General features: G+C 34.0%; 1 protein-coding gene across 8 annotated transcripts in view; it reads right to left on the reverse strand.

The window, feature by feature from the left end:
* Nucleotides 1-25,828, reverse strand: part of FSTL5 (follistatin like 5) — a 771,595-nt gene that overhangs the window by 617,022 nt on the left and 128,745 nt on the right. For 6 of the 8 annotated variants that reach the window (XM_082391660.1, XM_082391659.1, XM_082391665.1 and 3 more), the window contains one exon: nucleotides 13,067-13,100. In XM_082391660.1, the coding sequence (XP_082247786.1) occupies nucleotides 13,067-13,100 (34 nt within the window). The remainder of the gene's footprint in view (nucleotides 1-13,066; nucleotides 13,101-25,828) is intronic. The other 2 variants (XM_082391666.1, XM_082391664.1) reach the window with 1 other exon arrangement.

Consider the following 25,828-nt stretch of genomic DNA (forward strand, 5'->3'; position numbering starts at 1 on the left):
TGTATACTAAGCTGTTAGAAAAACTTCTAGAACTCACCACAGAACTGGAATATCAAAGTTTACTACCTTTACTATAGTCAGGACTAAGCACATAAGGAAGCTATCACCCTAGTTGCTGGGTTCAGAACTACAATGTCTTTGTCATTACATGTGAAAGGAAAATGTCTTTCCCCCAAACTGTGCTTATTTCTCCAACAAGAATTTCATAAAAGGTCATACTTGCATGAATCTGATTGGAGAAACCTAAAACACATCCAGAAGCCTAACTGCAAGGGAATCCGGGAAATGTACCTTTTCATTTACTAGACGCTGTAAAAAAAAATCTATGAAAAGAAAGCAAGCTAATTGGTGCTTGAAATGGTCGTTGAGTGAACCAATTTACAGTACCTACTGCAAATCCTTTGCAACTTTTGAGAAAAAAGGATATACATGAATACTTCCAAAAGGAGAATACTGAAAGTTATTTTGCAGAAACAGATGCATATGTAAGAAATTTCTGAATCCACATATACCAAAATGTTAATGATGGTCATTTATAGATAGATACATTGTCAAAAAAATTTACTCTCTTGTTAGTATATAATATTCTTCTGAGGGTTATATAAGATAATACATGGAAAGCACTTAGCAGAAGACCTGGCAGTAAAGAAGTAATGTTAACTATTCATATTTATATATATAACTATATATATTCATAACAATATATAGTTACCTGCACAGTAACATTCCAACACTGATCTATATATATATAGTTATATATGTATAACTATATATATTCAAATATATGTGTATGTATACATATATATTCACATATATGTATACATACACATATATACATATATACTTTATATATACATATATATATATATACACACACACACACACACATATAAATCAAGATAAAGCAACTGAAGCACATTACATAGAGACATAGGGCCTGGTACTTATTAATTACACGGAAACTGTGAATTACTGTAATTATTCTTTTTAAGTTTCTGAATTTGTTTGACTTTTAAAAAACCACACATTAACACTGTGGAGAGAAAGAATATGGTATATGTATTTCTCTATGCATTTATCTACATTGACTTGCACTCCAGAGGATAATCAAGAAAAACAAACAAACAAAAAAAACGACTGTTGAATAATGATGCTCGTGGTGGTGTTGGCATTTATGAAGGTTTATTGAGGAGGCACTTTGTGCTGCTACTACTCTAAGTGCTCTGAGAGACAATTCCCTACGGTCTCTTGCATTTCTGTGTGTCTTGAGAGAAGAGATACGGACTGTATTTTATTCCAGACTTTTCTTCTCAGGGATTTTCTATAGTGAATATCTTCAGAAAATAGAAAGAGCACCTCCCTCTGGAGCCAGGGGTAAGTATGTTTCCTTGTCAAGTGTGACAGTCAAATGTCAGGCGTGCTTCCTGCCCATTATACAATATTTGGTTTTCCTCAGCGGGGCAGGCAGAGGGAGTGGTCCTCTCCTACAATACAAACTGCTGCACAAGCATGCATCCTGAGGGCCTCTTCCCATCGCCCTGGGGGTTCAGCACAGGTGCTGGTACACTGGCAACTGCTATGGCTGTGAGGAAGAAACTTTGCCTCTGACACAGGAGCCTCCTGTCTTCTGCCAGAATCCAGAAAACTGTGAGGCTCCCATGTTGGTTTGTGAAGAGGGTAAAATCTCAGACTGTTTTTGATAAGTCCTCTGTATTTAATAACTTGTTTAATCATCAAAAACAAACCTATCAAGAAGGAACCATCATTACCCACTTTTTACACATGGGGACATTAGTCCACCAAGGTCAGGTCATTTTCCATTGTCACACAGATATTTAGTGGTAGACTCAGGACTGAAAGTTACTCTGGTTCTGAAGCCTGAGTGTTAAACCACTAAGCAAAACTGATTTTATCATCATCGTGCAGTTCTCAGGTTTTTGTTCTGTTTGTTGAAAGGAAAAAAAATGGAATAATAATTTCAGAAGAACTTGCAGCTTATCAAACTGGAAAACTGCTGAGCTTGTACCCAGTATTTCTCAATGCTATACCTATTAATCAATATCAGCCTTCTGTCCAGCCTGGACAATCTCATCACACTAGCATTATTCCTGCCATCCAATTTGCTACTGATACTTTCCTAGTTTTAAATTCCTCTATGAATCCATTCTACTCTGTACTGATTTCTCCTTTGCTTCTCATCAACCTCACATTAATATGTAAACGTGTATTTCATTAATGCCACACGAACTGGAATAATCTCCCTTATTCTTCACCTCTCTGATTCCTCCCTGTTCTTCTAGACAAGATCTTGTCTCCCTATAAAAAGAAAAGGTGAACCTTTTCCGAAAGTCCATCCCCAGACCCCCTTCCTCCCCCTCGCCTTACCCCCATACTTACACAGAAGTCCGGCCTTTCTCTCTTCAAGAATCTATCACGCTTTTTTGGTAACTGTATTTATCAGTCTTAGGTCCCATCTCCCAGACTCACAGCCAGTACAACCTGCCTCATAACTTTGTCCTTAATTTCTCTGGCATCTAACTTTGCTTCTAATATTGAAATTAATAAATGTTGGTTGAACTAGGCTTTATTATAGAATGCAGTTGAACTGATATCTTCTTTTCTGAATTATTTGGACAGGCTAACATTACCACAAAATTTCTGACATAAAACAGCACTTTCTAAATGAAACAGTAGCTAACTTATAAGTCAGTGGGTTAAATTAGTTTTTTAAAATTTCTCATCCAGCATGCCACCGCAAAGATCCTGTATGCCGCCACAAGGACCCCGCGTGCCGCAACTAAGACCCGGCACAACCAATACAAATAAATAAATAAATAGATAGATAGATAAATAAATAAATAAATAAATTTTTTTAAAATAAAAATAACATTTCTCATAAATTTCTTCAAATTTAATATAAGCCATTAAGACATCAAATTAGTACTCTCAGAGTATAATACTTTACTTTCCAAAGAATAATATTCTGTTTATGTTTACATCCAAAGCAGTGTCCACTGCACTGTACTGTTTTTTTTTTTCCCATGGAGCTGAACGCCTCATGCTAGGGATCTGATAAGAATGTCAGCCTAAGAATAAATATCACAGGATACCTAGAGATTATTTTACATCAGTAGGTCAGATATCTCAAGTATGGAAAATCTGTGGATTATAATTTAGAATTATATAAAATAATGAGGCCAAGTCAATGTGTGTTGACCTCTAATCTTACCATTTTATGAAATTGAACATTATTTTTTTCATAAATATGTGTCTACCACTGATAGATTAAAAAATGATTATAAACATTTCAAAACATGTTGAAATAAGAACTCACATAAACCAAGAGCTTTTTACTCCACTCAAAAGGTTTCTATACCTTATTTAATCCTTACAACAGCACTTTGTGGTATATTATACTTACATTACAGGTAAGAAGAGATTAAGAGTCCTTAAGTGTGGAGATAAATAATTGAGCTTAAGTACGCTGAGGCTAAACCCCATGATATATCTTGAAAAGTGTGATATAACTCAGTGCTTCTCAGAATGTGGTTCTTGTAACTCTAGTGCTTTGAATGGTAATAGCTGTTTCCTGAAAGGTGGCCAATGCGGGAAAAGAAATCCTTGGTCAAATACAATTGTAAATGCTTAGTAAAGCAAAGGTAACCATCACTAAAGGATTATGTAAAAATTTCACAATATCACAGTGCAAATTTGACCAGAATTTTTCCATATTTTCCAATGTCCAGTGGATAAGGAATTCATGCACCAACTTAAGAAACAATTATATTAACTTTAGTAGAGTGATATGCATTATTTTCCAGGAAAAACATTTACATCTTTTTATCTAAGTAATTATTACCAACATAATGAGTTAAAACTATGAAATGCTGCTTAAAAATATTTAAAAGGAAAATTATTTGGTCTTTGACATAATAGGTAAAACTCCAAATTAACTAATCCATCATAAGACAAAGAAATGTATGTCTACTTTGCCTCATAGAAGTCACTGAGTACAATATCACTTAGAGAGTTATAAATCCTTCTTATATAAAATATATATCCTTCATAATTCAAAAAAACCAAACAATTTACAAAATACTTAAATATTACTACATTAAATGTTAGGTTAAGACCTTGGGGAAAAAAAAAGAAATATATATTTTAAAAATCCAAGTAAATATGGTTTATTAAGTAAAATCAAATTTCATATTTAAAGTGCCAGGGGAGGCAAAGCCAAAAGGAAAAACTGATAGACCATATAGTTTTTCATTAGAGGATAAGACAGTGTCTTCTGCAAAAAAAAAGAAAAATATGTTACGTCCATATGACCATTTCAAGAACCCCTCTTTCACAAAGGCTAACCATTGCAAGTAAGTGAAGTTACTGTTTCCAGCTAAATAAATGAAGCCATCAAACACAGTTTGGTTAATATTACTTGACATTTCTTGAGACATGATGTTCAATTATTTCAGGAGACTGTGTGGGAATTTTTTTAAAAAACATACTTAGGAAATCACTGAGCTCTGTTAAAAGTCTAAAATATCTTTATTTATTGGTAATTGAAAGGAAGATCCGTGTTGGGATGTTACTGTGCAGGTAAAAAATAATAAGAAAAAACTATGTAAAGAAAACCCCGAACAATATTCATTTGATACTCCATGCAGAGTGAAATCATTATTTATTAGCGAAAATTAAATCCAGTTATTCTGGGTTGTTTTCCCAACAACCTATTACACCTCGATTTCTTTTAGATAGCACTGCCTCCTGGTGGGCAAAGTGAGCTGCAAAATTAATCATCCTGAAACCAAAATAAATGACCCATTGAATGGGATGATTTATGAATATCTTTTAGAAAGCTAGAGAATGTATGCAAAATGGAGGGGGAAAGATGATGTGTTTGGCATAATATAAATTGAGCCTTTCTTGGCATAAATGAGAAACACAATCAGATACTTCTGAAACCTCTTCTGGTTGATGAGAATAGCATCATTAGGTAGAGGTGGATGTCTGTCTTCCTGCTGCTGGGGCAGGACGACATGCATCAAGAGCATCTAAAATTGGACCAAGCTGTTTAAATGAATCTTTTTAAGAATGGAGGATGAATATTACCTTAATTCACAGAGAAAAGTTATCACTGACATTGAAATCTTTACTACTAAAAAGTTATGTAGGAAATCATTTGGGGGCATTATTTAGATTATTTGCAGTGAATATATTTCCATTAATTAATTTTTCATTTATGGAGTTATACATTAGAACTTAAATTGTTATATGTTTCAAAGTTTGTCAAAGTAACAATTATTATCTTATGTATACAATGGCTTCCAGAATTTGCATCTATGTGTTATCATTTTTGTTTCCAAACCTCATTCACTTTAAAACAAAAACTCACATCACTCACATAAAGAGATATGATCACTTTGTTTAATAGTGAAAGATCAGAAATAGAACAATTTCAGAGAAGACTGCCAATGTGTTTATAATAATTGAAAATTACATTTTTAATTGATTTATCACTGAACAATCAATTTATATTAAGTGTAAAATGAAATGGATTGAAATATTTGAGGTTCTCATATAAGCAATTAAAGAGTTGCTAGTCAATCATACACTATTAAGTTGTGCATATAGGACATTGATACTTTGCTGCTAGGTACTCAATAATTACTTATGAGAATACATTTTGCCCCCATTTAATTTCAAAAGTCCATTTTAAGTAAACAGAGCACAAAGAGAATTGTTCTGCTATAATGCAATTACTATGGCATAAAATGTATACAAAACAAATATTTTTCCTTCACATTCTTTTACAGCATTTATTTTTTAAGATTATTATCACAAGTCTGCCATAAGTACACTTGTCTGGGGTTTATCCAGCATTGCTCTTTGCCAAAAACAAAAAAATAAACAAACCTATGGATCATTCAGTTGACATATTCTAGAGATGAGTTTTCTTGTCTTTTGGTGCTTGGACTTTCTAAGGATTATAACTATTGACTATGATAGAAAGAACACCACAGTTTTCATAAATCCTACAAATGATTATTTCTCTCAGCAATAGCTTTCTAAACTGAATACCAAAGAACCTAACATTCATAATGTATGACGTTGTAATCCATTAAAAAAATATACTGACTCTGATATTGAGCTCCATGAGCTATTTGTATATTTGGGAGATTAATCCTTTGTCTGTTGTTTCATTTGCAAATATTTTCTCCCATTTTGAGGGTTGTCTTTTTTGTCTTATTTATGGTTTACTTTCCAGTTAAAAAATGGGCGGAAGACCTAAATAGACATTTCACCAAGGAAGACATACAGATGGCCAAGAGGCACATGAAAAGATGCTCAACATCAGTAATCATTAGAGAAATGCAAATCAAAACTACAATGAGGTATCACCTCACACCGGTCAGAATGGCCACTTATCAAAACATCTAGAAACAATAAATACTGGAAAGGGTGGGATGAAAAGGGAACCCTCTTGCACTGTTGGTGGGAATGTAAATTGATACAACCAGTATGGAAAACAGTATGGAGGTTCCTTAAAAAACTAAAAATAGAACTACCATATGACCCAGCAATCCCACTACTGGGCATATACCCTGCGAAAACCATAATTCAAAAAGAGTCATGTACCACAATGTTCACTGCAGCTCTATTTACAATAGCCAGGACATGGAAGCAACCTAAGTGTCCATCAACAGATGAATGGATAAAGAAGATGTGGCACATATATACAATGGAATATTACTCAGCCATAAAAAGAAATGAAATTGAGTTATTTGTAGTGAGGTGGATGGACCTAGAGTCTGTCATACAGAGCCAAGTAAGTCAGAAAGAGAAAAACAAATACCGTATGCTAACATATATATATGGAATCTAAAAAAAAAAAAAAATTGTACTGATGAACCTAGTTGCAGGGCAGGAATAAAGAAGTGGACATAGAGAATGGACTTGAGGACATGGGGTGGGAGGGCGAAGCTGGGGTGAAGTGAGAGAGTGGCATGGACATATATACACTACGGAATTTAAAACAGTTGGCTGGTGGGAAGCAGCAGCATAACACAGGGAGATGGGCTTGTAGCTTTGCGATGACCTAGAGGGGTGGGATAGGGACGGTGGGAGGGAGGCTCAAGAGGGGGGGGATATGTACATGTGTATGCCTATGGCTGATTTGCTTTGTTGTGCAACAGAAATTAACACAGTATTGTGAAGCAATTATTAATAAAGATCTATTTAAAAAATACATAGTGACTCTGTATTTCAGTTAATGGTAAGAGTCTCCATTTCAGCACTAATTGTGCTGGCTATATTTTGTTTCCTAAACATAAAGAAATGAAATAATTAGACAAAACAGTCTCATAAAGGGCTCATATACATGAATGACTGTCTTTCAGTTTTACATGATATTTTCATTTGTTAATGTAATATATCCAATGGCCTTTATGAATAAGAGTTTGAAGGTCAATTTCTATCCACTCACTGTTCCTGACTAGCTACCTGAGCTTGAAGAAGAGAGCTGACCGCAGGAACTCTGTGAAATTATTCTAATGAAGGAGCTCTGAATATTCAGGCAGCCCAAATGAGGAGTTTAGCATTCCAATCTCATAGCAATGCCCCTTCAGCCTGACTGAGATATAATTCCTGTATATATCAGATTATTTTTAGTGTTCTAAGTTACCAATTTTGTGATGAAGGAAATAAAGGAGAATCTGAACCCATGAGTGTTTAAAAATAAATAGAATGTAGCTTGTATGTGCATTTATGTGTATAAAGACTGCAGGCTTCATAGTTCTTTAATAGCATTTACTGTCCCAAACACACTCTTTTAATTCAATCAAGTATGGTCTTGACATAATGTTTTCTGTTATTGCTCAATGTATGTAAGAAGTAATGTACCTTAGGAAGAGCAATTGTGCAGCTTACTTTTTTCATATACACAAATGTGTATGACATAATATTTGCCATTTAGAACCTATTGAGTCATAGACTTTTGCATCATAAGTGCTTGTAATAATAGCATTGTCCAATGTCCTTATAGAAGTATAAGTCTTAGAGTTTCAGACACGTAAAGGACTTTTGATATCACAAGGTATGTTTCGCTAATATTTACCATAAAAGAGAAACTGCTTCCGGAGGGGTTAAGTCACTTGTAAAAGATCATAAGTATTTAGTGAACAAGCTTGCATAATTCTTACATATGTCCCTTAGAATATTACTATGTTGCATTTACCATTATCTATTTTTTTCTTAAAGCTACAAAGCACTGAGCAGATTTTATATAAATTAGCAGGAAAATATTTGTGACCATGATGTTAAAGAAAAATAATGCATAAGTAATAAAATTCATATGTATCAAATCCATGAAAATGTAAAAAACTTTGCTCATAACAGTATGTTGAATTTACCTAACATAAGTTGGTGATTGGGTAAATAAACTATGATCCCTTTTAAAATAGAATGAGAATGATAATATTGATCTGAATTATTTACTTTGGATGTGATTTCTCAAAATGCAGGCATATTTGGATTCTAAATCTTAACTAATATTGCATGTTTGACTATTAAAATGAGATAATATATGTAAAAAGCACAGTGTCTGACATCAATTAGATATTTAACAAAACAGAGAAGATAATAATATAACATGTAAACGATTATTAGGGAACGGACTTTAGTCCTCAGTCTCCCCCAAATGTAGAGTCTTAACAAAAATATAACTAGTAATGAAAGGGGAACATACTTTATTTTTAACCCTTCTGAATGGGAAGAGCCAAGAATATCCACTTGAGGAGAGAGGAGGGGGGAAACTGTGTGTTAAAAGCAATCGAATCTCTTTGGTGAATGGACATTCTTTTATTGACAGAAGAGGGTGAAGCCAATACTGAGGAGCATGCCACAGCATAACCACGTGCAAACTTTCCACAGTGATTTCATCCTTCTGAATGTAGTAAAACTTCACACTATTTTGGAGTAGTAAAAACTTGACAGAATTTTTAAGCTATTTGTCAAGCATGGCTTATTTAAATTTTCCTCCAAAACTGTTACTGTTTTATCACTAAGAACTCTAGAGAGATGCTCTAAAATAGACACAAATAAACCAGTCACAAATTAAAATACTTACCTGAGAAATATTGGCAGATGATAATTGATTTGTTGTGATCCTTACAGTAGAAATTATTTCTTGATAATATTTATACAATTTTCAATGGGTTTTAAACACATAATGTGCTCTGTTTAATTTAGCTGTAATGTCACTGGAGAACAGTGTGAAAGATGGTTTCCTGAATAGTTGATCTTTCTTTCAAACCTGTGTAACTGTCTTTATTTCTCTGCTATAATCTTTAATGTAACTTTAAGGAAGGACATCTTAATTGTAAACCTCAAAATTGTGTACTAAATAGAGGTTGGTCTTTGTCTCATTTAACAACAGGCAATATAAAGATGAAAATTAGTTGAGAATCCATACTAACTATTGAACCGAAATTCATCTTGTCGGTTGAATTCCATATAGATATAATTTTAGAATATATAAAATATGGATTTGTATAACATTCCAAAATAATATTAGAATAAGAGCATGTGAGTGTCAAATAATCAATTAGAGATAGAATTGCAAGTTTCCAAACATTTCAATGTATGTCTCTATGTACACAGGAAAATGAGGGATTGGTTCTCATTGTAGTGCTTTGTGAATTAATGTAATTTCAGGTCACTGATACCATGAGGTTGGGATTGTTGCTTCAAGCAGAAACCGGAGCCGAATGCAAGAAATTAGAAGATGAAAGACTCTGTGTATACATTCTTGACAATGTAATAAACGGGTTCTGGCAAATAAGGTTACCAATTAGTCAGGAAGTCAGAGAATTACTAGCTGAGAATCGTTTGCTAAGATCAAATGAGGCCATAGCTCACACTTCAACTATTAGTGACCAAGAAATGTATTTACTATTCAGAATTTTTGTTATTTAATAATGAGTAAGCTATTGCTTCTATGACAATTTTCTTCTGCTTAATATAGATTTAAAAATATTTAAATGACCATTCATAAGTTCCAGTAAGATAATATTGTACGATGATTCCCATAAGTATTCAAGAAAAAATGTAGAGTTCCTCTAAGCAGAGCTAGGCAACAAGTCCTGATATAACCCTATATCTACTTAAAATTCAGTAGTCTAGCAGACATTATGTCAAGGTTCTGAACCATGTGTCAGCCAATAACAATGAAAGAAGTGGCAAGCATCATCTTGAAAATTTTATTACATTATAAAAAGAAAACATGTTCCCAGTCAATAGCTGGAAAAAAAACTAATTTCTACTATTTCAGATGATATAATTTATGTACTGCAAGGCAATAAAGCATCAAAAAGAAAGCTATACTTAACTTATTTCAACTATAACAGAATTATAAATATGATTTAAGATTATTCTGAAACACTGGGCCCCTCCGTAAGAAGGAAGATGTGCACTCAGTATGCTTAAAATGCAAATATCATTTAAATGAACATCACACTTCACCTCTTAGAATAGAAATTCCCTTTTGCAACACAAAAGTACAAAACTTTGAGTTAATATGAGTATTTTGAGGAAAAATAAATGTAATAATTTCATATATAAAATAACAAGACATACTTCAGTTTGATGAAAAAGAACACAGTTTGGGAATCCCTCAAAGGGCAGTTTTACATAATTCATTTGAATAAAATATACCAAGCAATATTTTAAAAAGTATGTCTTTTCATATTCTTCAGTAATATAGATGCTTACAGATGACCAAACAAGGAAAAATTTGTGTCAGTCAGTTGTGTGAAAATGTGCAGAGAAGATTATATTTGGACTTAAGTAAGCAAAACTGCTGTCATCAACCTAGCCACCCTCAAAAGTGTAACAATCCTTTCATCATTTCAGGAATACATGTAATCTTTGTAGCTTTCTCCACAGTTATATTTTAAAATTTATTTGTGTATAACTCCAAAAAACTCTAAAAAAATTTTCCTATGCCAAAAGCATGGAATCAAACAGGACAATTGTCAACAGGCACAAGAAAAATGCTCAACATCGCTAATAATTAGAGAAATGCAAATCAAAGCTACAATGAGATACCACCAAACACGGGTCAGAATGGAAATCATTAAAAAGACTACAAACAACAAATGCTGGAGAGGGTGTGGAGAAAAGGGAATCCTGCTATACTGTTGGTGGGGATGTAAATTGGTGCAGCCACTATGAAGAATAGTGTGGAGGTTCCTCAAAAAACTAAAAATAGAGCTGCTGTATTATCCGGCAATCCCATGGTTGGGCATATATCTGGACAAAGCTGTAATTCAAAACAATACATGCACTCCTATGTTAATAGCAGCACTATTACAATGGCCAAGACATGAAAACAACCTAAATGTTCATCGACAGATGAATGGATAAAGAACATGTGAGATATATATATATAAAATGGAATATATATATAATGGAATATTACTCAGCCATAAAAAGAATAATGCAATTTGCAGCAACATGGATGGACCTGGAGATTATCATACTAAGTGAAATAAGTCAGATAGAGAAAGAAAAATACCATATGGTATCACTTATATGTGGAATCTAAAATACGGCACAAATGAACCTATCTATGAACAAGAAACAGACTCACAGAGAACAGACTTGTGGTTGCCAAGGGGGAGAGGGGTGGGCAAAGGGATAAATCAGGAATTTGGGATTAGCAGATAGAAACTACTACATACAAAATAGATAAACAGCAAGTTCCTAAAGTGTAGCACAGGGAAATATACTCAATATCCTGTGATAAACTATATGGAAAAGAAAATGAAAAAGAATGTATATATATATATATTTATATATGTATATATATATGTATGTATATAAAACTGAATCACTTTACTGTACAGCAGAAATTAACACAACATAGTCAATCAACTATACTTCAATAAAAGAAATTAAAAACAAAACAAAACAAAACAAGGCAATTGTGCTTTGCTCCATTGTCAGGCTTGGGACTACTACACCTTGGGGAAGGGATAGGTGGGCAAGGATACCCAAAACATAGAATAAGAATGGAGAGACCAGAAGGATTAACCCTGGAAAAATCTGTGAAGTTCTATCATGATGAGCAGGAGCACACACTAATGGAAACATTTTGTTGAAGGATTACAATCTATTTAGGGTAATTTATTATCTCAGTGAGTGCATTTCAAAGTTTAAGATTGTCTTTATGCTGTAAAGAACCTTCCTGTGCCTGACTAGGATTGACTATGCCATACAAAAAGCTATCACCAACTTTTAATATATAAATACATATTTTCTTGCTTTTTCAGAGAATATAAAGTGAGATAGCAGTGACTAAATAGTTCAGTTTCTACAAAACATATTTTGAAAAGGTTCATCTGCTAAATCATAGATGTGACAGAACACCAACTCTTTTTTTTTTTAATTTTCTTCCTTCTAGTTTATTTATTTATTTTTAAACATCTTTATTGGAGTATAATTGCTTTACAATCATGCATTAGTTTCTGCTTTATAACAAAGTGAATCAGCTATACATACACATATATCCACATATCTCCTCCCTCTTGCGTCTCCCTCCCACCTTCCCTATCCCACCCCTCTAGGTGGTCACAAAGTACTGAGCTGATCTCCCTGTGCTATGCGGCTGCTTCCCACTAGCTATCTATTTTACACTTGGTAGTATATACAAGTCCATGTCACTCCCTCACTTCTCTCCAGCTCCCCCTTCCCCTTCCCTGAGTCCTCAAGTGCATGGACAATGGTTGGTGGAGGAATTCAATGAGAACAACTCAGGGAATAAACAGAAAATTGTGTCGAAGTTTCCAAAAGCACCACTGAAGAAAGGAAATCTTGATAGAGAATCTTCAATGGCCTTGGGGAATTCCCAAAGGGTTCACAATGGTTTTAAAATCATGTTGAAGATTTTGAAGTCCCATTGTTTTCTCATTTTTAACTATAATTTCAAAGTAGCAAGGTCTTTTTTTTTTCCTTCTCCTATACTTATACAAATGTATAAAATAATGATCATAAAATAGTCACTCCTTACCTTTGATTCTTGAACGTTCTTGACTTTTTTCCTGCTGGAAATAAAACAAAAATAGTTCAAAATTTGTAAGTATTTTATCAACAGGCTGATATAAAATATCACTATAAATAAAGACTTGTCAAAATATTTTCTTGTACATATACCCAGGAGTTACTGTAACACAATTCTCAACTTAAAAAATACTTATGTCAAATCTTTTATCAAAGCAGTAATCATTCTTAGTGGAGATAAATGTTTCTAAGAAACCAATGCATTGTAAGAATATGGATTTATAAATAAATGCCTAATAAATAATAAATAAATTATTATGCCCTAAAAAGGTCTTGGTTCATTCCATTTAATTCCAATGATGTCTTCAGAATTTGCTTTCAATGTCTCTATGTTAATCATAAAATTCTGGTGAGAAAAAAGGTTTAAAGGCAAATGTGGATAATTCACTAAAAATTAAAAAAAAACACAAGACATGTTTCAACAGTCTTTCCCTCAGTTTAGCTTAGAATTCACCCCTGTTTCGCTTCTCTGAGGCTAAAGTTGACAACAATTCTATTATTTATTCAAAGCTGCTTCAGTCAGACCTGTCTTTCAATTTGATATACTCCTTATTAGTTACCAGGCAACCCCAGAAGAATTAGCTTGCTTTCAAGTTTTTAAGTAGAAATTGTGCACTCTATAACTTCTCAATTCATATTCAAGCACAGTTTACTCTGTCTAAAAGTTTCAGGGTCTCAAACTAAAAATAATTTTGAAATATGTTTCTAACAAAATGTCTCACACATACACAGAGAACTGCAGAATTGTATGAATGCTAATAAATTTTGGTAAAATTTTTAAACACATTAAAAAATATAAAGAACTTATTTTGCGGCAAGCACTCATCCCAGAGTCATATTATGATAATAAAAATGCATATTGACAAATGTATATTTACTGAAACAGCCAACCCTATGTATTATTAGACCCTATTAGACTAAAACTTTGTCTCTTATTCTAACCCATCCAGGCTTTGTGATTAAATTATGTACTGTCCTTTGTTAATTAATTGATTTTTTTTCAGTTCTGATGTATTTTTAATTTAGAGTGTTGTTCATTTAAACTGAAATTTAAATATGAAATACTAATTTATGTATATTATATAAATAAATATAAATTACTTGCTTTAAAAGTACATTATTTTTACATAATTTTAGGTCAAGCTGGTTTAAATTTTCCAAGTGGGTACTGAGGAAGAGAAAAATCTGTGTCTCTCTCTCTCCTCATCTTTTGCCATTTTTTCATTCATTTAATCATTCATTCTCTCAACAAATTTGCATAGATCACTTCTATGTGCCAGACACTGCTCCAAGTGATAAGACTATGAAGGATGAAAAAACCAACAAAAAATCATGTCCTGTTGGAACCTAATTATTACATAAATGGTAATAAATTATATTTAGAAAAAGAAATACCCTAAAAGGAGTTATTTTGTAGTGAATGACTGCAATTTTACACAGGTGTATAATGATAAATAATTTTTGAATAGAATTCTGAGTGAGATGAGATGATATAACTGGGGAAAACATGTTTTAGGAGAGAAAAACAACTGCAAACTTCCTGAGATACAGGAGGTCTTGGCATTGTCAAAAATACCAAGGAGACCTGTGTAACAGGGCAGGCTGAGTGAGGGGAGTTTTGTAGGAAGTTCAATCAAGGAGGCAACAGGGCCAGAGAGACTAGCACTGCGGTCCCTGGTTATTTCTTTGGTTTTTGCACTGAGAGAGCTGAAAAAAACATTGAGAGTTTCTTCTCAGAGGACTAACATTATCTGAGTCACATTTCAGTAGAATCATTCTGGCTATTGAGAATAGTTTGAACAAGGGAAGGACAAAATTAGAGGGACCAGTAGAGAAGGTATTGCAGGAATCCTGGTGGGAGGTGATAATGGCTCAGAAAGGTGTGGTGCCAGTGGAGTTGGAATATCAGTTAGAGCTGGAGAGGTTTGTTGATAGAATAAGTGTTGGGTGTGAGATACAGTGCTTAAAAGGGTGATCTCAAGTGTCTAAGCCAGTAGAAGAATGGCATTACCTCTAAGATAAGGAAGATGGCCAAATAAGAAACACTTTTATCCCTTCTTGGCTTGCCTTCTGGTACTGTCCCACTTTGTTCATTTTTCTCTTGTCTGGCTACCCCTGTTCTATCTCCTGTACTGATCCTTTCTTGTCTCCTCAATTTGTAACTACTAGTTTCCTAGACACTGAGCCCTTATCTTTCTTCTATACACCTCATTCTTTTGGTAATCTTTTCTACTCTTCTGGCTTTAAGTGCCATATTTTCCTAAGGACTCTCAATTTATATCACTAGCTAATCCTCAATATTGTACTTCAGATTCAAAGCTTCAGCTTTACTTATTTATTTTTTTAACATCTTTATTGGAGTATAATTGTTTTACAATGGTGTGCCAGCTTCTGCTTTATAACAAAGTGAATCAGCTATACATATACATATATCCCCATATCTCCTCCCTCTTGCATCTCCCTCCCACCCTCCCTATCCCACCCCTTTAGGTGGTCACAAAGCACTGAGCTGATCTCCCTGTACTATGCAGCTGCTTCCCACTAGCTACCTATTTTACGTTTGGTAGTATATATAAGTCCATGCAACTCTCTCACTTCGTCCCAGCTTACCCTTCCCCCTCCCCGTGGAATCTAAAAAGAAAAAAAAGAAATGTTTATGAAGAACCTAGGGGCAGGACAGGAATAAAGACGCAGTTGTAGAGAATGGACTTGAGGACTCAGCTTTATTTTTGACATCTCTACTTGATTATCTAATAACAGCCTACCTATCATGTCTAAAACTAAACTTCTGATCTTCCCTGACTTCTTTGATCATCTTTCTCATCTTCTTCATCTCTCCATCTTCCTTGTGGTTTGGACACTTAAAGTAATCCTTCTCTGTCTCTTAAGAGTAAAGAGCCTGATATTTTCACGGGTTTGACATTTGACTCTGATTTTACTTTGAATATCACTCTGAGGATGCAAAGTAGGATGATGGTCAAAATACCTGGAACTTATGGGAGATATTTTAACAAGTTGCATAAATTTAGAAATCACCAGCCTATGTATAAATCATCAGTACTGCATCTGGAGGACATATAATAGAGTTGAATCATCTAGAACTGAATATTGTAAACAATATATGAAAAATATAAAGTCGAATTAACCAACAAAAGAGAATGGAAGGATAGACAAATTATAGAAGAACAAACAGGAGAGCATGGAATCATGGAATACTAGGGAATATATTATGTAAGTGGGAAATTTTCAATAGTATAGAATTATTATGACTGCTTTAGCAAAATTAGATCTAAGGCAATGCCCTTCAGATGAACTGACATATATGGAATCACTGATTTAAAAATAAGCACATTTTTGTTGTTGTTTGGGCTTGGAAGTAAAACTGAAGTTATTCATTGAAGGAGAGGGTAATTGAGAAATATATGAAGTGGTAAAAATGGAATGAGTGAAACACAGCTGGGAAAGAAAGGTCTAGGATGATGTGTAGCTGAAGAGTGAAGGGAGGTCCACAGAGGTATAGTGTTTGTTTTGCTCACTTGTCTATTTTGTATAAATTTATAATATATTATTTACATAAGTGAGAATTGAGAAAGTCTAAATGATAGGAGATACATAGTAGAAATGGAGAGGATTAACATAAAAGGGAGAGATGATTAGACTAATTTTATAAGGTTATTGAAAAAGTAGGTGTGATACAGAACATAAGTGGGGACAAAATTTAGTTAGAAAGACAACCAGTTGCTCTAATGTAACCGGTGGGCATAGGAAGGCATGGTTATAAATGCAGGAGTTTTGTAGGTTTGATATGATGAATTAAACATGTTCAATCTGTGATGATTTATTTTCTTTATGTAATAGAAGAAAAGTCTGCTGAGTGGTGAAGTAGGATGGCTTGTCAGAAATTTGTGGAGATAGCGTAGATTTTAAATGCACTGGTTTTTGTGAGGTTAGTTGAGTAAAACAGCTTGGTGTTTTTGAAATCTTAACTGAGTTTTGCCATTGTAAATATATAGTGACTTATTTTAACTATAGTCAAATAGGCTTAGCACTCACCGATATTGTATTTTATTTTATTATTTTCTTAACACTCAATTCTCTATTTGTACAATTGTATGTAATTATAAATTACCAATGAAATATCCTTAAAAAATTTTACAAATGGTAAATGTTTAAGAAGCCTGCATTTACAGAAGTTAAATTAATGATTAATTTAATTTTATGGACTGGGAAGAGTAGGAACAGACTTGTAACGTAGGAAGGTAAAAGGGATAAACTACCTCATTTATTCCTAAACATGTATTAGAACCTTGTCAGTGTAAGTGTGTGTGTGTGTGTGTGTGTGTGTGTGTGCATATACACATATATGTATAATTTAGGATTTTCAAAGTAACAGCTGTTCCAAATTGTTTCTATCACTAAAATATTGCATTGTTCACTAAGCAATATGTATTATCCACAATTTTATTTTACAAACTATTACTTTATATTTTAAATGTTAATTTTTAAATGAGGAAATGTTAAGAAGAAAACTATAATTATTTAATTATGCGATAAGTCTTAAGAGATCAGAAAATTTTTTTACCCTGTCTGCATGATACTTTTGAGAACCATTCTTACATTATGAAAACTTAGGTCTTGTCCATAATAGAAGAAGTGCCAATCTCGGTCTTGTCCATAATAGAAGAAGTGCCAATCTCTTGGTATATCTCAATTTTAATATTCTTCCAAAAGGTTTTCTGACAAAGTGGTCTTGTCTTAAAATAAGAAATATATATTTGGCTACGTATCAAAGCTAAATCAAAGCAAACGATTCATGTTTTACTTCATACCACACCATTTCTTGGAAGAATCCCAAAGTGCTATCTTTATTACATAAATAGACTACGTGAAATCCAGCTCAATAGTAGAAATGGGCAAACAGATCCTTTCAGACAGTATGTTAAAGATTAGCAAAGACAATCTGGACAGAAGTATGGATTCAGAAGAAACACATGATTGTAAGATATGATTTCTTAAATATTAAACAAAATACAACAAAATGAGTGGAACATAGCTAAGCCAGGGTAAAATTAAGTCAAGTTGGGAGCAGTAATTTTTAAAATGAGATGTGGTGGTCAGTCCTAAAATATTTAAGCAAACTAAGATATAACCAAATAACATCAATGCACAGAAACCTGTGCAGAATTTAAATGGGCAGAATGTTATCACTCTAGAAGATATTATTAAGAATGTTTCTTATCTAGTATTTGGATTTTGGTATGACATTTATTAACATCTGATGATGGCTATATCATAAAAATGTATGTCTTATGATCAAACACTAAAACTAAATATCTGGCTATGACAACTTCAAGCATAATTTATCTTGTTTCTTCCTTCTGGCTGTGAAGCACATGCTCTCTGGGAAGAGAAGAAACCACCTGAATCCTGAGTGCATCATGTCCATCATAACAGCACTGAGTTATAATCATCAGACTATCAGTGAATTGTCCTCCAATTCCATGTTATAAAGCTTAAATCACTTTAAGGAAAAGGCATGAAGCCTATACAGGTAATACCCATGGATACCCTTTTTTTTTTTTTTAAATTGCATATGTATGATATTAGAATAATGAGACTCCTTATATGCTCTTTGGTCAATATTAGGAATCCCACAGGCTTCCCCTCACACAGAGGGGTGTAGAATGAAACAGGTGCAGCTAGAATTAAATTGGTTCCTTAGAAAAGTAAACAGATTGTCTCTCTGTCTCACTTAATCTTTCATTGGAATACACATGATAATAACCACTCTATACTATCAATACATGAAGGAAGTAGGGGTCATCAAGGGTGTAAAATGCAAGAGTCTTCCCTCCTTTAATACAAGAGTAATGAAGAAAAGATTTCTGGGTCGCTATGGTTTTTCCTCAGCCCCATGTGACTCAGTTTGCATTTGGCCATTAATTAAAAGCTATGGTAAGCCCATGCTACCTAGATAATTAACATGATAATATTAGAAAGTTGTTGTCTTCTTAAGAAGACCCCTTTGTTTCAAACATAATGTTTCCTTTGGTTGAATTGGTGGCATAGGCTAAGAAAATATAGACTTCACCTTTTTAAAGTTAGGAGGAAGAAAAGGTATTTTTATTTATTTATTTTTCTTTGCCAATAGTTTGTAATGAAGCACATTCAAACTGTGTTTAGGTTGGTCATGTGCTGCAAAAAGTAACTTCTCTCATGGGATGTAAGACAAATCAAATTTATGGAAGAGTTTTCCAGGCATATTGAATAAAGCCCACAATGAATCAATTATCTTAAAATTTAAAAATTAACAAATGATACAACGAAGTCTGTAGTAACCAAAAGTGATGTGTCCTAGATGAAGTAATCTTCCTCCTGGTTCATATGATCCACAATTGTTCTTGAAGTAAATTGATGTCATCATTCACCAAAGGTGGCTTTACGTATATACACAGCAGTGCTATACAAGTTCAAGTAAACGTATGTAATTTTAAACTCATGACTAAAGGTCAATAGATCCTAACAGTGAAAACAGTCAATGGATGGAAAGGAAGCATATACAAATATAAATTTTGGTGGCAAACATACATAAAGCTTATTAATTTTAGAAGGCAGCCTAGTTTAAATTCCTTCTCAGAACTCTTCCCTTCTCCTCGATGTAAATAATAATTGTTTCCCAGACAAATACCAACAAACAAAATTTGTGAATTGCTAATTTGCAGTAGAGTACTCATGTTCAATATATATTTGTTTAACATTTCCATGTGCTAGGTGGTAAAAATATGAAATATTAAATGTTTTTATGATATTTATTAGAGCTATTCAGTAATATAGATTGTAAATTCATGGAAATTGGGAATAGAAGACTTTCAGTGGAGCTGGTCCACCACAGTCTTGTAACAAATCTCTTCTATGCCATTCTGATGCATGCATACCCATGAACACACTAGCTCCCCCAGGCCTTCAATGCACACACTCACGCACACACACATATGTACATACATTCCCTCAAACATATTTTGTTGGTGGCAATTTAATTATAAAATGTCTGGAAAATAAGAGATATCACAATCATAATGCAGTGTATATAGCCTCCTAAATCTTGGGTTTATCAATGTATTTTTAATAAACTGTAATGGTGAATTTTCAGTCTTACTACATTTAATCACAATCTTCTTATCTTTTATTTAAGATCGTTCCCTTTGGAATTTAAGCCATGTTTCTGATTTACTTTTTTAAGTTTTTTAAATTAATTTTTATTGGATATAGTTGCTTTACAATGTTGGATTAGTTTCTACTGTACAGCAAAGTCAATCAGCTATACGTATACATACATCCCCTCTTTTTTGGATTTCCTTCCCATTTAGGTCATCGCAGAGCATTGAGTAGAGTTCCCTGTGCTATACAGTAGGTTCTTATTAGTTATCTGTTTTATACATAGTATCAATAGTGTATATATGCCAATCCCAATGTCCCAAATCATCCCAACCTCCCTTTACCCCCTTGGTGTCCATACGTTTTTTCTCTATGTCTGTAACTCTATTTCTGCTTTGCGAATAAGATCATCTGTACCATTTTTCTAGATTCCACATGTTTCTGATTTAATACCACCTTGCAACAAGCCCCAATCCCTATCCATTCTTTCTAAAACAACACCCCCATTACTATTTGATTTTCTTAACTTTTTGTTCATTTCTCAGAGAAGTTACCACTTCCTGGGATAATATGTATTTATTTGCACATGATATGTTCCCGTTACTGGAGTATATTTATTTTCACATGATATGTTCCCGTTACTGGAGTCTTAACTTGTATATCCACAGTGTCTAGAAGAGTATCTACAAGAGAGTGGGCACCATTCTTAATATAGTGTCTGAACTCTAGAATTTAACAGCCTAGTGAAGAAGAAACAGGTAAAACACAACCTGTGAAATAAAACGTGACATTCAATAGTATAATTGTGCATAAAATCTAGAGGGAAAGGTCAAGGGAGCAATGCATTCTGTCTTAACTGAGGCAGGTGAAGGGAAGCTTTGTGAGTGTGGAGAACTAGGGATACACAGAGAGAAGAAGAGGTTGTAAGAATAATTACAGAATTATTAATTAAGAATAATTGCTGTAGCTGATCTCTACCGCAAAGGGAAGGAGAAGATTCTGTGCAGAAAACATAGCACGAAAGAAGTTAAGGATCCATGAGGTTGCACGGTAAGACTGCAAAACTGCAGACAATGTTTGTGGTAGTGCAGAGTTGGTACGGTAAACATTAAATACAGTTGGGTAACTAGTAATTTTCAGCTTTTTATGACATGAAAGTAATTTTCATAATTTTTTAAAGAAATGTCATAAGATATATTAATAGTCTAACAAACATATAACATATGTTAAATTTGATGTTAATAGTCTAACATATAACATATGTTTAACATATGTTAAAATTTGATAAAATATTTGCTATGATATATATATATTATATATATATATATATAATATATATATATATATATATATATGAGAGAGAGAGATCTAGCTCTATATAGACATTCAAAGTACAAGCTATAAAAGCTATAGACTGTCAATCTACAGCTGTTTCTCTTTTGGCTTAATTTGTTGGTGTGATGTCATTAATTCCAAAGTCAAAGACTAGATATATATAACTGAATCATTTTGCTGTACACCTGAAACTAACACAACATTGTAAATCAACTATACTCCAATATAAAATAAAAAGTTAAAAAAAATTGTAGTTGCTTCTTATTTTAGGTTCATATTATATTTGATATTTTTATGGGATTTTAAGGAAAAAAGATAGAGAACTTGTTATTGGATTGATGGATAGCAATATAAAACTTAGAAAGACTGCCAATTAATAACTACCATTTATTATTGAGAATATACTTTGTCAATAAACTATATCCTGCAATGCAGAAACTATAAATACTTATAGCCAGGTATCCCAGGTAACCCAACCTCATATGAGATACTCTTGGCACAGGTAACCATGGGGCGTTGTGAGGAAGGTAAGAACAACAGTGGTCAGTAGCATGGAGTCTAAACATCTACACACCAGTTGCCTCCCAATAGTCAAAGAGACCATTTGCAAGTGTCAGTGAAAAGAAGATTGAGGCTTGAGGAATGCCAGTAGAAGAAGGAGAATTAGTAGGAGGAGGAGAAGAAGGAGATGGAGAGGAAGAGGAGGGATAGGAGGAGGAGGAGGAGAAGCGGGGAGATTAAAACACTCATATCAGTTTAACTAGGTGGCAAGCAATTTTTAAGTCGTTTACATATATTATCTCATCTGAGGTGACCAAAAGTCACAGTCTAGCTTCCCCTACTTGCATTTTCAAACTGTAAGTTCATGCAGTTCTCTAGGAGGTGATGACCATGACATGTACAGAAGTATTTTCAAGCAAATATGATTACATGAGATCTGAGCCCAAACCTGAGTTAAACTGCCCTTATAAAAAGATGAGCTGCCCAACTGGGGTCTTCCTAGAATAGGTAGAAGAATATTTGATAGGATTTTCATTCATGCTTAGCCAGGTAGGTGGTAACAGCTATTGTAATATCAGCTTAATTTTCACCAAAAGGTAAGTGAGACCTATGGCATTATGTTTATAATTGTTTATTTTTTTCAACTTTATTGAGGAATAACTGACAACAATAATTGTATATATTTAGGTATACAACCGGATGGTATTATAAATATTTTCAAAAACACACACAGTGTGGAATGATTACCAAAATCAAGATAATTAGCACATGCATCATATTACATGGTCAATTCTTTTTGGGTGTGGTGAGAATGTTTAAGATCTCTCAGCAACTTTCATGTACAGTCATTAGTTGGTATCTGCAGAGATTGGGTTCAGGACCTCCAAGGATACCAGAATCCATGTGTGCTCAAGTTTCTTACATAAAATGGCATAGTAGAGTTGGCCCTCCATATCCATGGGCTCCACATCTGCAGATATGGAGAGACCACTGCATACAATATGGGGTTGTTATTATTAAATATAGTCAATGTACTATATGCTTAGACCGTCAGACTTATTCTTCTTGTAACTTCTTATGACTTCTTTTTGTACCCTTTGACCTGCATCACCCCATTTCCCTTCCCCTCAACACTTGCAACCATCATTCTATTCTTTGTTTCTATGAAATTGACTTTTTAAAAATATTCCACATATTGGTGATACTATACAGCATGTGTCTTTCTCCATCTGGCTTATTTCACTTAGCATAATGATCTCCAGTTTCATTAGTGTTGTCCCAAATGGCAGTATTTCCATTTTTTAATGGCTGAATAATACCTCATTTTCAATATCTATTCATCTGTCCATTGACACTTAGGTTGCTTCCATGTGCTGGCTATTGTCTAATGCTAAAAGAACATAAGGGTGCAGATATCTCTTCCAGATAGTAATTTCTTTTCCTTCAGATATATACCCAGCAGTGGGAATTCTGGATCATACGGTACATTTATCTTAATTTTTCTGAAGAAAAACTCTACCGTTTTCTATAATATCTGTAACAATTTACATTCCCGTCGATAGTGCACTAGGGTTCCCTTTTTCCCACATCTTCTTAAACACTTGTTATCTTTTGTCTTTTTGATAGTAGCCATTATAACAGGTTGTGAGATGATATCTCATTGCACTTTTGATTTGCATTTCCCTGATGATTAGTGATGTTGAGCACATGTTTATGTTTTAGTTAGCCATTTGGATATATTCTTTGGAAAAATGTCTATTTAGCTATTTTTCCTATTTTTAATTGGATTATTTGCTTTTTGGTTATTGAGTTGTATAAGTTATTTATATTTTAAACTAACCATTTATCAGATATATGATTTGCAAATATTTTCTCTCATTCTGTAGGTTGTCTTTTAATTTATTGATTGTTTCCTTTGCTCTGCTGAAGGTTTTTTGTTTGATGTAGTCCCACTTGTTTATTTTTGCTTTTGTTGCTTATGATTTGGAGTCATTTCCAAAAACTAAATAATTTTTCCCTATGTTTTCTTCCAGTAGTTTTACTGTTTCAGATCTTACAAGTAGGTCTTTAATCCATTTTGAGTTAATTTTTATGAGTGCTGTAAGATGGAGTTCCAGTTTTAATCTTCTGCATGTGGATACCCAGTTTTCCTAGCACCATTTACTGAAGAGGCTATCCTTTTCCCATTGCATGTTCTGGGTGCCCTTGTCAAAAATTAGCTGACCTTGTATGTGTTGTTGATTAATGGGCTCTTGATTCTGTTCCACTGGTCTACGTGCTTCCTTTTATGCCAGTACCATATTGTTTTGATTACCTAAGTTTGAAATATAGTTTGAAATTAGGTGTGAAGCCTCCTGCTTTGTTCTTTCTTCTCCAGATCGTTATGGCTCTTTGGGGTTTTTCATGGTTTCATTCAAATGTCAGGATAGATTTTTTTTTCCATTGGTGAAAAATGTCATTGGAATTACAGGTATTGAATCTGTTATCTCATTGGGTAATATGGACATTTTCACAATATTAATTCTTCTAATTCAAGAACGTGGGGTGTCTTTCCATTTATTTGTATCTTCTTCAATTTCTTTCATCTATATCTCATAGTTTTCAGTGCATAGGTGTTTCACTTCCTTGGTTAAGTTTATTGTTTTTGATGCTATTGTAAATGGGATTGCAAGGTTTCTGTTGAGGAATCAGATGATAGCCTTTCTCTTTGGGGTTCCCTTGTATTTGATGAGTCTTTTTTTTTCTCTTACTGCTTTCAAAATTCTTTCTCCGTGTTTGATTTTTGAGGGTTTGATTATAACGTGTCTTGGTGAAGATCTCTGGGTTGAATCTATTTGGGGATGTTTGACCTTCATGTACCTGGATGGCTGTATCTCTTCCCAGATCTGGAAAGCTTTCAGCCATATTTTTTTTTTTTTTTTAATTTATTTTTGGCTGTGTTGGGTCTTCGTTTCTGTGCGAGGGCCTTCACCAGTTGCGGCAAGCGGGGGCAACTCTTCATCGCGGTGCGCGGGCCTCTCACTATAGCGGCCTCTCGTTGCGGAGCACAGGCTCCAGACGCACAGGCTCAGTAGTTGTGGCTCACGGGCCTAGTTGCTCCGCGGCATGTGGGATCCTCCCAGACCAGGGCTCGAACCCGTGTCCCCTGCACTGGAAGGCAGACTCTCAACCACTGTGCCACCAGGGAAGCCCAGCCATATTTCTTTAAATAAGTTTTCCGTCCTTTTCTCCCGCTCCCTTTTCCTTCTGGGACCTCCATAATGCAAATATTGTTTTTCTTAATGGTGTCCCATAATTCACCTAAGCTTTCTTCACTCTTTTTCATTCTTATTTTTTTTCTCATCTGATTCAATAATATCAAGAGATCTGTCTTCAAATTCACATATTCTTTTCTAATGCTTGATAGAGCCTGGTATTTAAGCTCTCTGTTTCCTTTTTCATTTTTAGTCACTGTTTTGTTTTCTTTTGTTTTGTTTTCAGCTCCAGATGTCTGGTCAGTTTTTTTTTTTTTTAATTTAATTTATTTATTTATTTATTTATTTATGGCTGTGTTGGGTCTTCGTTTCTGTGCGAGGGCTTCCTCTAGTTGTGGCAAGCGGGGGCCACTCTTCATCGCGGTGCGTGGGCCTCTCACTATTGTAGCCTCTCTTGTTGCGGAGCACAGGCTCCAGACGTGCAGGCTCAGTAATTGTGGCTCAGGGGCCCAGCTGCTCCGTGGCCC

This window comes from Balaenoptera borealis, assembly GCF_965194805.1.
Source record: "Balaenoptera borealis genome assembly, chromosome: 4".
NCBI lineage: Eukaryota > Metazoa > Chordata > Mammalia > Artiodactyla > Balaenopteridae > Balaenoptera > Balaenoptera borealis.